Raw genomic sequence first — 15,254 nt, forward strand, 5'->3', positions numbered from 1 at the left:
GCCTTGCACTTCAACTACCCATGTTCAATCCCTGGCATCCCACATGGTCTCCCAAGAAGTGACAGGAGTGATTTATAAGTACAAAGCAAGGTGTGGTCCCTGCCAAAACAAAGAAAAGTACTTGTTAACTTTGTTGCTTTGGGAAATTTAAAGCTTAAGTTAGATTTCATGTATTATTATTGGAGGTAGAGAAAGAAGCGGTCAGTATATTAGGTGAGTGTTTCTTTTAGTCCCATTATTTAGAAGTGATTGCCAAGACTTCTAGAAAGAGGACAACAGGAATTAATCTTTGAAGGCAAGAGGGATAGTATGGAATTTAAGGCGCTTTTCATGCATGCAGCCATTTTTTTTTTTTTCCAATTTCTGGCACTGCATGGCTCCCTGAAGACAAAGCCTTGAGGAGCCAGGAATACGTCTTCCCCTTATATATCCTTCTATCCCCAAAGAATTGATCTTTACACTTTGGGTTCTTTAGCAAGAGTCTTTTATCTAAACTACATCTATCAAGACCCAAGAGCCTGCCTGTCTTCCTGGCTTCACTGTCTGTGCCACCTCTTTCCTTGCACTGTCATCCTGCACACTCCTTTTTATTTCTTCCTCTTTCCTTCTCCCAGGGACCAATGGGAGAAGGAAGAATCAAAAGAGTGACCAGACCTTCCTTTGCTGGATCAGTCAATGCTGCCTCCCTACCATGGGGGCCTCATTTCTACTGATTTATAAAGATGGGTGATTTAGAGGATCAAGAGTACTTGTAAAAGTAATGCGTGGGTTGGAAGGGTATAGTCATATTCATGGCCACATCTTGTTGGAAAGATCTGCTGTGCCTAAGGTTACCCAAGTCAAGCAACAAAAGCCAGAGAAGCTATTAGCTGCTGGAACACCCTGAGTGGGGATCTATCAGAAGAAAATGAGAAGAGTTTATGAGAAGAAAGAGTACATGTAGTATGATAATTTTATACTAGAAATTTATAATTTATAATTATAAATTTATAATTTCCTTGTTGAAAGTTAAGGAGAGATGGAAAGGGCATACTTGTGACTGATGGCTGCAAAGGAAGGACACATTGTACTGCCAGAAAAATGCAATGAAAGGTATAAGCTGGAAAAAGAGAGGAGTATTTGTTTTGTTTAGGGACCACACCCAGCAGATCTCAGGGATGATGCCTGGCTCTGTGCTCAAGGATCACTCCTGGCAGACTGGCAGCCCTTTGGGGACTGAACCCAGGTCAGCCACATGTAAGGCACACACCCTATCGACTGTGCTATCATTCTGACCCCAGGATCTCATTTTATAAATTTTGTAGTTTTAGAATCAAGAGTGTCCCTTTACCACCTACTAAAATATTAGTTTTAAATAGTTTGTTAATCAGATCACGGGTGTATGTTTGCAGTAGTTTGCTGCAGTAGTTTAAATTTAAAGGTAAATCCTTTCAGAGTTATGAAATAAAGTTAACCATTGCAAATTTAATTGTCCTCTTTTTTGTTTGTTTGTTTGTTTGGTTGGTTGGTTGATTTTTGTTTTTAGGCCACTCCTGGCAACCCTTATGGGCTACTTCTGACTGTGCAGAGGGATGGCAGGGTCTAACCCAGGTCGACAGTACACAAGGCAAGGCAAGGCAAACACCCTACCCTGCTATCGCGCCAGCCCTGACAAATGTCTTTCATAGAAAATGATTAGGAAAAAAATTTTCTTTAAAAATTAGAACAAAAATAAATTAGAACACAGGACCAAGGCAATAGTGCAGTAGATGGAGTACTTGCCTTGCATGCATAGTTTGATCCTCTGTACCTTATCCATATAGGGCCCCTGAGCCCTTTGAGAAGTAAACCCTGAGTACAGATCCAGGAGTGAAGCCCCAAAACTAGTGGTGTGGCCAAAATGAACAAACAGGAAACACTGGGGCACAGAGAGGTTCTTTGGTCACTAAGCCATTAGAGAGACCATGGCTCCATATATTTTACAGAGTTTTAGTTATAATCCAGATGTGTGGACGGGGGAAAGAGCTCAAGGGCCTAGAGCTGATGCAGAATCCTTAGGTTCTCATCCTGATCCTCAATAAAGAACCAAGGAGATGTGAGTTGATGATCGAGTTAAATGAAGTAGACTAGAGCTTCAAGGAGCAGGATCATAGAAGGAACACGGTGTGATGGGCCTTTGGGAATGCAGGCATATATTTCTCATACCTGGTTTTCCTGGCCAGCAGCACCACATGTCTCTATTCCTTCCCTGGAGCAAGTTGCAGAAGGAATTCTCTGAAAGTAAGAGTGGGAAAAGGGAAGTTTGTCCTTGTAGTTTTTTTTTTTTTTTTTGGTTTTTGGGCCACACCCTGTGACGCTCAGGGGTTACTCCTGGCTATGCGCTCAGAAGTTGCTCCTGGCTTCTTGGAGGACCATATGGGACGCCGGGGGATCGAACCGCGGTCCGTCCTAGGCTAGCGCAGGCAAGGCAGGCACCTTACCTCCAGCGCCACCGCCCGGCCCCCATGTCCTTGTAGTTTTTGAATTAATCCAACAGCAGCTTCTGCTCATGAACATAGCTGATCTCTCTTGAGGCAAACAAATGTTTTGCCATAGGCCAGGTTCCTTCGCAAGTGAGTGATAAAGTTGAGCCCTGTGCCCCAACCCCCTGTTCAAGCCACTATATGCTCCTTGGGGACATTTGTCTCCTGAGAAGGCCAAGAACCAAGGAATGAGAAGGATTTCAGTAGGAGCATTGCAGGAACATTCTGAAACTGTAAGAATGCTGTGTTTGAAAGGATGCCCAACAGATGGTAAAAGTCAGCTTTGTTTCCTCTAGGTGACTCCCGTGGCCCCCCAAACCACCACATGGGTCCTATGTCAGAGAGGAGGCATGAGCAGAGCGGCGGCCCAGAGCATGGTCCTGAGAGGGGGCCTTTCCGGGGCGGCCAGGACTGCAGGGGTCCCCCTGATAGGCGCGGCCCTCACCCCGACTTTCCTGACGACTTCAGCAGACCAGATGACTTCCACCCTGACAAGCGCTTTGGCCACCGGTTACGTGAATTTGAGGGACGAGGAGGACCTTTACCCCAAGAAGAGAAGTGGAGGCGTGGGGGCCCTGGGCCTCCATTTCCGCCTGATCACAGGGAATTCAGCGAGGGGGATGGCCGGGGCACAGCCCGGGGGCCTCCAGGAGCATGGGAAGGCCGCAGACCTGGAGATGAACGATTTCCCCGGGACCCAGAGGACCCACGCTTTCGGGGGCGCAGAGAAGAAAGGTGGGATAGAAACTGTGGGTCCATTTAGTCTTCCCTGGTGGAGACTTTGCACCTGTGTTCTCCAGAGTTTCTTGTTTGGGAATGGTCGGTCCTCTGCTCTGTTATTTCTCTACCTTTTCTCCACCACGGCCCTCTTCAGACCTTGTTTCTTCTCTATCGACCGCCATCATATCAGTTGTCACCTAGTCTTGTGACATCCACCCTACTGGCACAGTTTTCCCTCTGGCCTCCAAAGAGTGCTCTGAGACTTTGGGGTGCTTCTCCTGTCTAGCCCCTGATTGGGAAATCCTAATAACTTGATTACTAGTCTTGTCCTGTAGAGGGGCTATATTTATACCACAAAAATTATACTTCTTATTTATTTATATATTTTGGACTGCTCCTGACTGTTCATGAGTAATCCTTGGCAGTGCTCAGGAAACCACAGCACAGCATTTTAGATGGAACCAGGATCAGCAGCCAACACCTAAAAAAATCTTATATTATCTCTCTGGCCCCTATAATCTTTCCTTCTTTTCTTTTTCTTTTTCTTTTTTTTCTTTTCTTTTTTTTTTTTTTTTTGCATCACATAGTGGTGCTTAGGAGTCACTCTTGGCTGTGCTCAGAGGACCATATAGGTATTGGGGATAGAATCTAGGTCAGCCAGCTATACGGCAAGTGCCCTATCTGCTATACTATCTGTCCCCCTATAGTCTTTTGGTTTAAGTTTTGGTCTGTTTGAAAGGATGTAACAACACATACTATACATCAGCATTTCTTTAATGTTGGTTTTTTTGTTTAGTTTTGGGGGCTACACCTAGCAGTGCAAAGGGATTAGATTACTCTTGGCTCTGCTCTCAGGACTTACTCCTAGAGAGTCTCGGGATCATATGGGATGCCAGGGATTGAGCTAGGTCAGCTGTGTCCAAAGCAAGTGCCCTATCCATTGTTCTATCACTCCAGATTTGGTTAGAAAACTCAAAGTTCTTGATCATAAGTGAAAACTAGAAATATAGTTATTGGATCATTTTTTGGACTCACCTAAAAAGCTTAACAAAGTTAAGTCAAAATGAAAAATAATTTTGCTTTGTTATTTTATCATTTTGAGTTTTTTGTGTCACACAGGGAGCTACTCCCAGCTCTGTTTGTGGGTTCCTCCCTGAGGTTGCTCAGGCCACCATGTGGTGCTGGGAATGTGTCCAAGCCTCTTGCACATGAAGCATGTACTCAGCTTTTGAGCTCTTTTTTCAGTCTCAAATCTGCTTTTAAATCTAAGTTAGGTTGAGGTCACACTTGAACTCTCACCTTTCTCCGAATAAAAATGGAATAGAGGACTTGTGGAATCTCAAGTGAGACCCAGAAGAATCAATGATGTGGTTATATGCTTATTGAGTATTTATTCTGCCAGGCCTTAGGGTGCCAATTGTGGTCCCAGTGAGCTGTGAGATTGTTTTCTGGCATCACTTTGTATGTGGGGAATTGCACTAAGAAAGAAGCAGAGTAGGTTCTTGCCTTTCTGCAGCCCCAGGAGTCACTATCAGCTGACAGTGCAGTGCTGCTCAGAACCCAACTACTAACTATCAGCCACCTATCCTGGATTGTTGCATTAAATAATTAACGATGGGGCTGGATGGCGGTGGATTTCTCTCCGTGCCATTTCAGTCCACGTGGCTCTGCAACCTCCATGCAGCCGGCGAGTCCCAGGCCCAGGTGAAATCACTCACTCACAGTCAGTCGTCAGGAAGCAACAACTTTATTCAAGCCCTAGCCACCACGTGTGTGTGGCCTATTCATAACCTTTCAAGCACAGCAATATTTTGCTAGCCCTGCATCTTATTTCCTGTTAGCCATCTTCCCTTTGGGCTCCATGCTGGTCAAAGACCAGAACACAGAAACCCAGAAGCCAAAGCGCACAGCAGCGCAGAAAGGGCAAGGAGCCAAAAAGGCAAAAAGCCAAAAGGGCCGAATTCCCTTGGTCCAAGCCTTATCTAACATTTCCCAGACCCCTCCCAGGAATGGGAGGGTTTTGCAGGTAAGGTTACACCTACTATCCGGTTCCCAAGACCCCTCCCAGAAATGGGTGGGTCTCAGGGTTTAAAATAGGTACACCCACACTGGATCACACTTATTTCTTGTTGTTGTTGTTGCTGATGGACTCAGCTATTTGTTGACAGTTTGAACTTGGCAAGATCTCATAGAAAAGAACAGCCAGCAAGGGTGAAATTCAAGAGAAGTCATATTTTTGGAGGGGATCGGGGATCAGGGTTGGTTGGTTTTTAGAGACATTTAAGAGTTCTCAGTTTTGTCTTGGTGTGGGGACACCACTTTGGTGCTCATAGGGCTTAGAGTTGCTCCTTGCAGTGATTGGGGGACCATGTGGTGTTGGAAATTGAATCTAGGGCTCAATATGCAAAACATGCATTCAAAGCATGCACACCAGCCCTCCGAGCTCTCTCCATAGCCCAGTTTATTTTTTTAGTATATGTGCTGCCGAAGTGAGCGCTAGCCCAGTTTTCTTATAAGTCTATTTGAGGACATATCAGTCTTTGCTTTTTATGCCTGTAGTTTCTTCTTTTCTGTGGGCTTTAACATTAACTTTATTTCTCGAGTCTGTATTTATACAGTTCCAGAATGTACTGTGTCTGGGTTTCTCTGTGGGATGGTGGTTTGGTGTAAGGGATAAGAATTAGGGCCATATCCAGCATTGTTGGGGTTCCTGTGCTCAAGGAACCATGTGGTGCTGGAATCAAACCTGAGTTGACTATATGCAAGGAAAGCTTAACCTCCTCCTCTGTCTTTAGTTCTAAGTCTGGATTTCTATTGATTCCTTTGTTGATGACAGACCCACATCCTTGACTCTGAGGCTTTTTCAGTTCTGTGCTGTGTTGACCAGTTCTATGCTTAACTGCAAATCCTCTTGCTACTAATGCTTTTGCAGTTTACTCTGCTTGCAAGACATTTCAAGATGTCTGTGACCCACTGCAGTTAGAACTAATCTTTCATATTCAATGGCTCTATATGCTTGCTTTCCTCATTGCTTTCAGCACTGCTTGACATTAAGTAATTCATCTCTTGTCCTTGAACAACACAGGTTTGAGCTGCCTAGTTCCTAAGCATGACCACTTCAGTCCATAATGTTGCTGCAGATCTAAGAAGGTTAAAAGGATTTAATATATTAAGATGAATAGGGGCCGGAGAGAGAGCATGGAGGTAGGGCTTGCCTTGCATGCAGAAGGACGGTGGTTAGAATCCCGGCATCCCATAAGGTCCCCCAAGCCTACCAGGAGCGATTTCTGAGCATAGAGCCAGAAGTAACAACTCCGGAGCGCTGCCCAGTGTGACCCAAAAAACCCAAAAACAAACACAAGAAAAGATAAATAAATATTGCTTGAAATTTTATTTATGCACATGCTTAAAGGACAGAAATGTTCAGGAAAGTAATTTTTAAATAATGATATGTAATTTTAACTTTTAATAAATGGCAAGATTTTTTTTTTTTTAAAAGAACTTGAAAGGCTAACTTGTAAAATATAAAGAAATCAGGCCAGCACAAAAAAAAAAAAAAAAAAAAATGGGGCCGGAGAGATAGCATGGAGGTAAGGCGTTTGCCTTTCATGCAGGAGGTCATCGGTTCGAATCCCGGCGTCCCATATGGTCCCCCGTGCCTGCCAGGAACAATTTCTGAGCCTGGAGCCAGGAATAATCCCTGAGCACTGCCGGGTGTGACCCAAAAAAAACCACAAAAAAAAAAAAAAAAAAAAAAAAAAAAAAAAAGAAATCAGGCCAGAACAATAGTACACAGTGGGGAAAGTATTTGCCTTACAGCTTCAAACCTAGGCTCCATATAATTCCCCCAAGCCCACCAGGAGTGATTCCTGAGTTCTTAGTCAGAAGTAAGCCATAAGCACCACCAGGTATACCCCTTTCTGCCCCCCACCCAAATATAAAGTAATACATTTCGGGGGTGGTGGTGGTGTTAGGGGCTACTCATGGCTCTGCGCTCAGAAATTGGTTCTGGAAGGCTCGGGACCATATGGGATGCTGGGAATCGAACCTGGGCTCGTCCCAGGTCAGCAGTGTGCAAGGCAAATGTTCTACCTCTGTGCTATCTCACTCCACTCCCATAAAGTAACAAATGTAATGTGACAATTTGTGGGGTTGGTGGGGTTTTTTTGTTTGTCTGTTTTATTATATTTGGTTTTGGTTTTGGGGTTGCACTAGTTATGTTCAGGTCTTACTCTGGTTTTACTTCTCTGCTCAGAGATCACTCCTGGTGGTACTTGAGGGACCATATGGGATGCTGGAGATTGAACCATGGTTGATTGTGTGCAGGGCAAGAGCTTTGTCCCATAGAAATCACCCCTCTCTAAGCAATAAATGTTGAAATTATCCTGGCAAGGATCATTAGAAAATGCTAATGGGAAAAAATGTAGGGAATAGGATATTCCCACTGTCATTCTATAGTTTATTTTACTCCATAGATTAACTTGCAAAGAAAATATACTTCTGCAAAAGTGAAGTTTTATTGCCTTCCACTTTTATCTCATAAGCTGTCACACACACTGGCATCGCTGAGATGATTCTAAGAGATTCTGGTCAAAAGTGGTTAACCTGGGCTGGAGTGAGAGCACAGTAGGTAGGGCATTTACCTTACACACAGCTGACTTGAATTCGATCCCTGGCATTCAATATGGTCCCCTGAGCACCGACTGGAATGACCCCTGAGCACAGAGTCAGAAGTAATAACTTAGCACTGCTGGGCATAACCCAAAAAGAAAAAAAAAAAAAAAAAAAGGTTAACCTAAGGATCAGGGAAATAGCTCCAAGATTGGCTACATACTTTCCATTCTGAAACTCCAGGGTAATTTCCAGCCCTACATGGCCCTGAATACTACTGGATCTTATCTCCCCCACATTCAAAAATAGACTTTTTGTTTTGTTTGGGAGCCATATCGGCGTTGTTCATGGTTACTCCTGGCTCTATGCTCAGATATCACTCCTGACAGGTTTGGAGCACCATATGGGATGAGAGATCAAACCCAGGTTGGTTGCATGCAAGGTAAACGCCTTACCTGTTATGCTATCACTCCAGTCCTCCCACAAACTTTTTTTTAACTTGATTTATGAATTGGTTGGTTGGTTGGTTGGTTGGTTGGTTGGTTTTTAGGCCACACCCAGCGGCACTCAGTGGTTACTCCTGGCTCTGCACTCAGAAATCGCCCCTCGCAGGCTGAGGGACCATATGGAATGCTGAAAATCAAACTGGGTCCCTCCTGGGTCCTACCTCTGTGCTATGTCTCTGGCCCCAACACATTTTTGTTTGTTTGTTTGTTTGTTTTCGAGCCATATCCAGTGGTGCTCAAGGGTTACTCCTGGCTCTTTGCTCAGAAATCGCCCCTGGCAGGCTTGGGGACTGCTATGGGATGCCAGGGATCAAACTGGGTCAGTTCCTAGGACTGCTGCATGCAAGGCAAATACCCTATAGCTGTGCTATTGCTCTGGCACCTCCCACAAACTTTTAACTTGAATCTCATCCAGAGGAAACCATCAGATTAAAAAAAATTAAAGTTGTGATTGAAAACTGTTGGGTGAGAACTTTGCTAGAACTTTAAAGAAACAAAACCTTACCAGTGAATTAAGACTTCTTGAACATTTTCCACCATGATGTCTTACCAAAGAACTTTTATATGATGGGTATGCAAATCAAACATTTATTGATAGATCCTAAAGAAATTGGTTTTTAAAACTTTTTTTTCTTGGTTTTTGGGTCACACCCGACAGTGCTCAGGGGTTACTCCTGGCTCTACACACCTGGCAGGCTCGGGGGACCATATGGAATGCTGGGACTCGAACCACTGTCCTTCTGCAAGAAAGACAAACGCCCTACCTCCATGCTATCTCTCCAGCTCCTTAAAATATTTTAAAGAGTTATCCAATCCCTGATAGGGTGGGACCCCCACAGTTTTAGGAGCCGTGGCACAGTATTAATGTGAAATCTATTAAAAAATATAACTGTAAGAGGAAATTTGAGTACTGTTAGAGAACTTTGAATGGGATTGTTTATTATGTGTCAATAGAAAATCTTTAAGGAAAAAATGACATTTAAGAATTAAGTATCACATCAGCAGTTGATTTTGAAATGGAGGTAAGGCGTTTGCCTTTCATGCAGAAAGACAGTGGTTCGGATTCCGGCATCCCATATGGTCCCCTGTGCCTGCCAGAGGCAATTTCGGAGCGCAGAGCCAGGAGTAACCCCTGAGTGCTGCTGGGTGTGACCCAAAAACCAAAAAAAAAAAATTTTTTTGTTGTTGTATTTTTCTGGTTTGGCTTGTTATTTTGATTTGGAGGCTACCTCTGTTTTTACACAAAGCTTACTGTTTGGGATGCCAGGGATAGAACTGCAGCCTACTGCATGCTAAATAAACACCTTGTCTACTGTACTGTCTCTTTGGGCCCTAGATAGACTTTTTACATGTAGTTGAATAGACGCACACTAAAGCATATCTGGCACATCTCGTAGGGTGTTTGGCATTTGTTACATTATTTGTGCCTTATTGAAGTTTAATGTTTTCCAAAGTAACATGGTGGTTGAAAAATAACTGAAGGGACATTCATGAAAAAGTGACTTGGCCTGGAGGCAGCCACCCAGCAGGCAGCTTCACAGACTAGCCTGTCCCTGGCTATTCTCCAGTTGGAGTTTCTAGGCACCTTTCCTATGGGGAGGTCTCTTTACTGCTCCTCAGCATGTTTTGTCTGCATACCCAGTGCTCTTCTGTGATGTTTCTGTTTCAGCAATTCTCCCAGCCAACATAGTTTCTTGCTTCTAGAATTCCTGAGCAGTCCCTATGTGCTGGGGCAGATTGTCAGAGCAGATGACTCCAAACAAGTTGTTGGCAGTCATGAATTCATGTACCTCCCTCTCTTAATTTTATAACATTCATTACTGCAATGAGAATGACAATAAAAATAATTTGAAGGGTTGGATTGGTAGCAGATAGGACACTTGCCTTGCACGTGGCCAACCTGGGTTTGATCCCCAGCATCTCATCTGGTCCTTTGGGCACCACCAGGAGTGATTCTCAAGTACAAAGCCAGGAACAATCGCCAAGTATGACAATAATAATAATAATAATAATAATAATAATAATAATAATAAATGGGGCTTGGAGAGATAGCACAGTGGATAGGGTGCTTGCCTTGCACAAGGCCAAACCAGGTTCAATACTTGGCTCCCGGTATGGTTCTCAGAGTCTGCCTAGAGTGATTCTTGAGTGTAGAGCCAGGAGTAATCCTTGAGCGCCACCCAAAAGACAAAACAGTAACAACAACAAAAGAATTTGGATGGCACGGGATCCTCAGCTTGGACTAAGGATCAAGACTGGGTGAGGGGCCAGAGAGATAGCATGGAGGTAAGGCATTTGCCTTGCATGCAGAAGGACGGTGGTTCGAATCCCGGCGTCCCGTATGGTCCCCTGAGCCTGCCAGGAGTGATTTCTGAGCACAGAGCCAGGAGTAACCCCTGAGTGCTGCTGGGTATAACACCTCCCCAAATACAAGACTGGTTGAATTCTGAGGCCACTCAGATAGTACACTTGCTTTGCATGCAGCCAACCCAAGTTGAATCCCAGGCATCCCATATGGTTCTCCAAATACAAACAGGAGTGATTCCTGAGTGAAGAGCCTGGAGTAACCACCCCTCATGGTCTCTGGGTGTGCCATATACCCCCCAAAAAATGTAAAGAAAAGTTCATTGCTTTTACTATTTCTGAAAACCTAAAAGCAAACTAAAATAACCCTATGTTGTAGTACATTTCCTTCCTGCTTCACTTGGCCTCTGGGTTATACTATCAGGGTTGTAAATTACCTATTTTTGTTTTGGTCCTTTCCCATTTAAATTGTACCATTGTGGTGTTTGGGGGATATGCCCAGCCCTATGCTTGGGATATCATTCAGTGCCAAGGATTGAACCATGACCTGCAAAGCCATGCACTTAGCTTGTTGCATGCTCTTGCCACAGGAACATATTTTTCATATTATTCTGTTGCTCTGATTTGTGATACTAAGAGTGGCAAAGTTTTGCATGAGGTGGATGTTCTGCTTTTTCACAACAGCTTTAGAAGAGGAGCCCCCCCAAGACATGAAGGCCGTGCTCCCCCCAGAGGACGGGACAATTTTCCTGGTCCAGAGGACTTTGGTCCAGAGGAGAATTTTGATGCATCTGATGAAGCAGCTCGAGGGCGAGATCTCAGAGGTCGAGGTCGGGGAACTCCACGAGGTGAGCATTTGGCTCTGAGGAGGCTGAGGAGGCCCAGGTGCAGAGGTGCAGAGTCAATGGGCTGTGGACCAGTAGGCTGTCCAATTGGCTCTGGAAATGCCTCAGACAGTGCGGGTGACTCTTCTTTCGTGCAGGAGGAAGGAAGGGCCTGCTTCCCACTCCTGATGAGTTCCCTCGCTTCGAAGGAGGACGGAAACCAGATTCCTGGGATGGAAATAGAGAGCCTGGTGAGTGAGTGATGGGAATGCCGTGTCTTAGGGTATCTGCAAGCTCAGCAGTGCACATAATGTCATTCATAGCTTTGGCAGAACTGAGGCCTTCCCAGATCCACTGGGCTTTCTCTTTCCACAGGGTCCTGAGCCATCAGCATCATTCGAGTGCAGTAGATTGAATGTGGAAATGGAGAGTCCACTTTGTTTCAACCCAGACCATTCAAGGGATTTGCCTGAATGGAAAACTGCTCTAAGACTGCTCTTTTCACTAAAGTGTTTTTATTTTAGAAACATAGCTTAAATGAACTAATATGGAAATATATTAGATGTTACTTATAAATGAAATTTCAGGGACTTCAGGTCTTAAATGAGAGGACGTTCCGAGATTTTAAATTATGAGAAGCTGGGGGCTGGAGAGATAGCACAGTGGTAGGGCATTCGCCTTGCACACGCAATCTATGACCTACGATGATGGTTCAAATTCCAGCATCCCATATGGTTCCCCAAGCCTGTCAGGAGCGACTTCTGAGCACAGAGCTCCTGTGTTCGGGTGTAGCCCCTGAGCACTGCCTGGTGTGACCCATGAAGGAAAGGAAAGGAAAGGAGAGGGGAGGGGAGGGGAGGGGAGGGGAAGGGGGAGGGAAAGGAAAGGAAAGGAGGGGAGGGGAGGAGAGGAGAGGAGAGAAGAGGAGAGGGAAAAAAAAAAGAAAAGAAAAAGAAGCACTTTGGGGTTTTGTGTTTGTTTTGATTTTAGGTAGGGAAGCATCCCCAGGGCTTCAAGAGGTTCGAAGTACCTTATGTGGTACTAGGGATTGAAATGTCATCATGGTATGACTTATTCCTGACCTTTGCTGAGCATCAGGGAATGTTTCTACTGAATGGATAGAATGGAAGTGTCAACTGATTCTAAACAACACTGTTTCCATGTACTTTTGTGAATGAACAAGATGCTTTGATTTCTAGCTAGTGACTTAGTTTCCTGTTTCAGGACCCGGTCATGAACATTTCCGTGACCCTCCTCGCCCTGATCATGCCCCTCATGATGGTCACTCCCCAGCTAGTAGAGAACGGTCTTCATCTCTCCAAGGCATGGACATGGCTTCTCTGCCTCCTCGAAAGCGCCCCTGGCATGATGGGTTAGGGACCTCTGAGCACAGAGAAATGGAAGCCCCGGGGGGTCCCTCAGAGGATCGAAGTGGCAAAGGTAAGTGGAAGCTTGTGCTCCCATGAATGCCTGATCCATTCATATTTTCCAGTGCCACTTCATCATGGTGCTGACTGCTCAGACTTTCTGAGCGATATTTCTACTCTCTTGTACATGAGAAGGAGATTTGTCCTCTCTTATATCTACTTTCTCCCAAAGGCCACACTAGTGAAGAATATTACCTGTGTCCAGAGTCTTGGAAAATATCACTTGAAAGGGGCTTTCCTCAGAGCAAGAGAGTAGATGATTTCTGCACTTTGAAGCAGCTGTTAGTGTGCTATATTCTGGAGTCTGTTGTGAAAGTTCCCTGCCCCCCCACCTTATGTGCTGACTTGCCTTACCTTATGCTTACAGGTTCCATTAAAAAGTTTTACTGCACTGCTAGGATTGAACAAGAGGGGGGAATAAAAGATTCCATGTTAGGTTATTTTATGTTTTTGATTTTTGAGGGCCCACACCTAGCAGTGTTCTGGGTTTACTCATTCTCTGCTCAGGGATTACTCCTGACAGATTCAGGGGACCACAGTGGGTGCTGAGGCTCAAAGCCAGATCAGCCACATGAAAGGTAAATGCCGGTCCTGCTGTATTACCCTGTAGCCCCTTGTTTTGTGTTCGTAATGTTTCGTTATTCTCATCACAGAATCCTCATAGGTTACCTTATGTGGTACAACACAAAACCTATTGTACCCCACCCAACCACATTTTATTCTTCGAGAATGGTTATGATCTTGGACTTGTACTGACACACTGAGAGATACCTGAGTCCTGTCCCAAGTCAGGCTATATGGCTAGTGTGAAAATGACATCTCAGCTGACAAACTCTGCTTGGGGACTTCAAGGTAGCTTAGATTGGACTTTGTAAGAAGCCATAGTAATTTCTCTGGCTATTTTTCTATCTCTTCATCTCAAAATACTTAAAATTCCATTAGAATTTAAAGCACAGTAGGTTTGGCAGCAGGTAGATGTGGTCAAATCTATCAACTCAGTTGAGGAAATTTAAGTCAATTTCAATAACACCTAAAGGTTTGTGTTCATGTATTCCTGAGAGCAATAATTCTGCCAGCTAGTCTTTTTCAAGCAATCTTTAATTTCATGATTCAAAAGGAAATCACAGTGCCATTACAGGTATTTTTTTTTTTTTTTTGTTCCTCCAGAAGAGAAGTCATTGCTTTTCAGATATTCCCTGAGTACTGCTAGGTGGGTGAATAGATTTCCCATTGACTGGCACCACACGGAGTGTTTCATCTTTCAGTGGCTCCCGTTTCTTGGCTTCTCAAGGCCTTCTTGTATAGCTCTGGGGAATGTGTTTGGTTGATACTGGAGGTGGGGCGGCAGGATGACAGACCAAGATGAGAATATGATATCAGTATCAAAGAGTGAGGTACATCTTACTTGGCTTACCTGCCTTGCTAATAATCCTCAGAGGGTGTTGTAAAGAAAGATCAAGAAGTGTTTCATTATTATCAGAGTAAAGTTTCTACTGAAAGTTATTAGTTTTAAGTTTCTGGTGAGGTTCGAGCTTTGCACGTGGCTTACATAGATATGATCCTCAGCATCATATGATCCCCCAATCACTGCCAAGAGTCATCGCTGGGTGCAGAGCCAGGAGTAACCCCCCTGAGCATCATTGGGTATGGCCCCCAAACAAAACTTATGTTGCATGTGAAATCAATATTTCATTTCAGGCCGAGGGGGCCCAGGACCTTCGCAGAGAGTGCCAAAATCTGGTCGTTCCAGCTCCTTGGATGGAGATCATCACGATGGATATCACAGAGATGAACCTTTTGGGGGTCCTCCAGGCAGTGGTACTTCTTCTAGAGGGGGCCGGAGTGGCAGCAATTGGGGTAGAGGGAGTAATATGAACTCTGGCCCACCTAGGCGAGGAACTTCAAGGGGTGGTGGACGGGGTCGGTAGAAATTTGGACTGACTAGCCCTAGGCCTCTCTGGACAGTATTTAAGACCTTCCTGTGGACTTAACCAAGAGCAACAAAAGGAAGCCGCACTATGTCGCACCATGAACTCTTTCTGGAGCAGTTGAAACCCAGGAGCCCCAATTGAGGTCTTCAAGATGAAGAGACTGCTGCTGGCTACCCAGAGTAGCTAGCTTTGTTTTGTCCTGTATGTCCTCACTGCCCTAACTCCCCCATTGTTTTGTGAAGATAAAAGCTGGAATTCTTTTTTTTTTTAAGTGTCACAAGACATGGAGCACCTCTACAAATTTAAGTTCATGTCCTATTGGAAATTTGTTTCTATATGTACAGTTTGTCAGAGAAAAAACATTTTTTGTATGAATACAGAATGTGATTTACGCAAGAATTAACAAAAAAAAAAAAAACCCAGTTGTGAA

At 44.5% G+C, this 15,254-nt stretch overlaps 1 protein-coding gene across 3 annotated transcripts in view; it reads left to right on the forward strand.

Annotated features, from left to right (window-relative positions):
* Positions 1–15,254, forward strand: part of WDR33 (WD repeat domain 33) — a 120,547-nt gene extending 105,293 nt beyond the window's left edge. For 2 of the 3 annotated variants that reach the window (XM_049769290.1, XM_049769291.1), the window contains 5 exons: positions 2,798–3,236; positions 11,327–11,490; positions 11,625–11,717; positions 12,691–12,906; positions 14,592–15,254. In XM_049769290.1, the coding sequence (XP_049625247.1) occupies positions 2,798–3,236; positions 11,327–11,490; positions 11,625–11,717; positions 12,691–12,906; positions 14,592–14,821 (1,142 nt within the window). In that variant the 3' untranslated portion in view covers positions 14,822–15,254. The remainder of the gene's footprint in view (positions 1–2,797; positions 3,237–11,326; positions 11,491–11,624; positions 11,718–12,690; positions 12,907–14,591) is intronic. The other variant, XR_007492892.1, reaches the window with a different exon arrangement.

The sequence above is a fragment of the Suncus etruscus genome, chromosome 2 (genome assembly GCF_024139225.1).
Source record: "Suncus etruscus isolate mSunEtr1 chromosome 2, mSunEtr1.pri.cur, whole genome shotgun sequence".
Taxonomy (NCBI): domain Eukaryota; kingdom Metazoa; phylum Chordata; class Mammalia; order Eulipotyphla; family Soricidae; genus Suncus; species Suncus etruscus.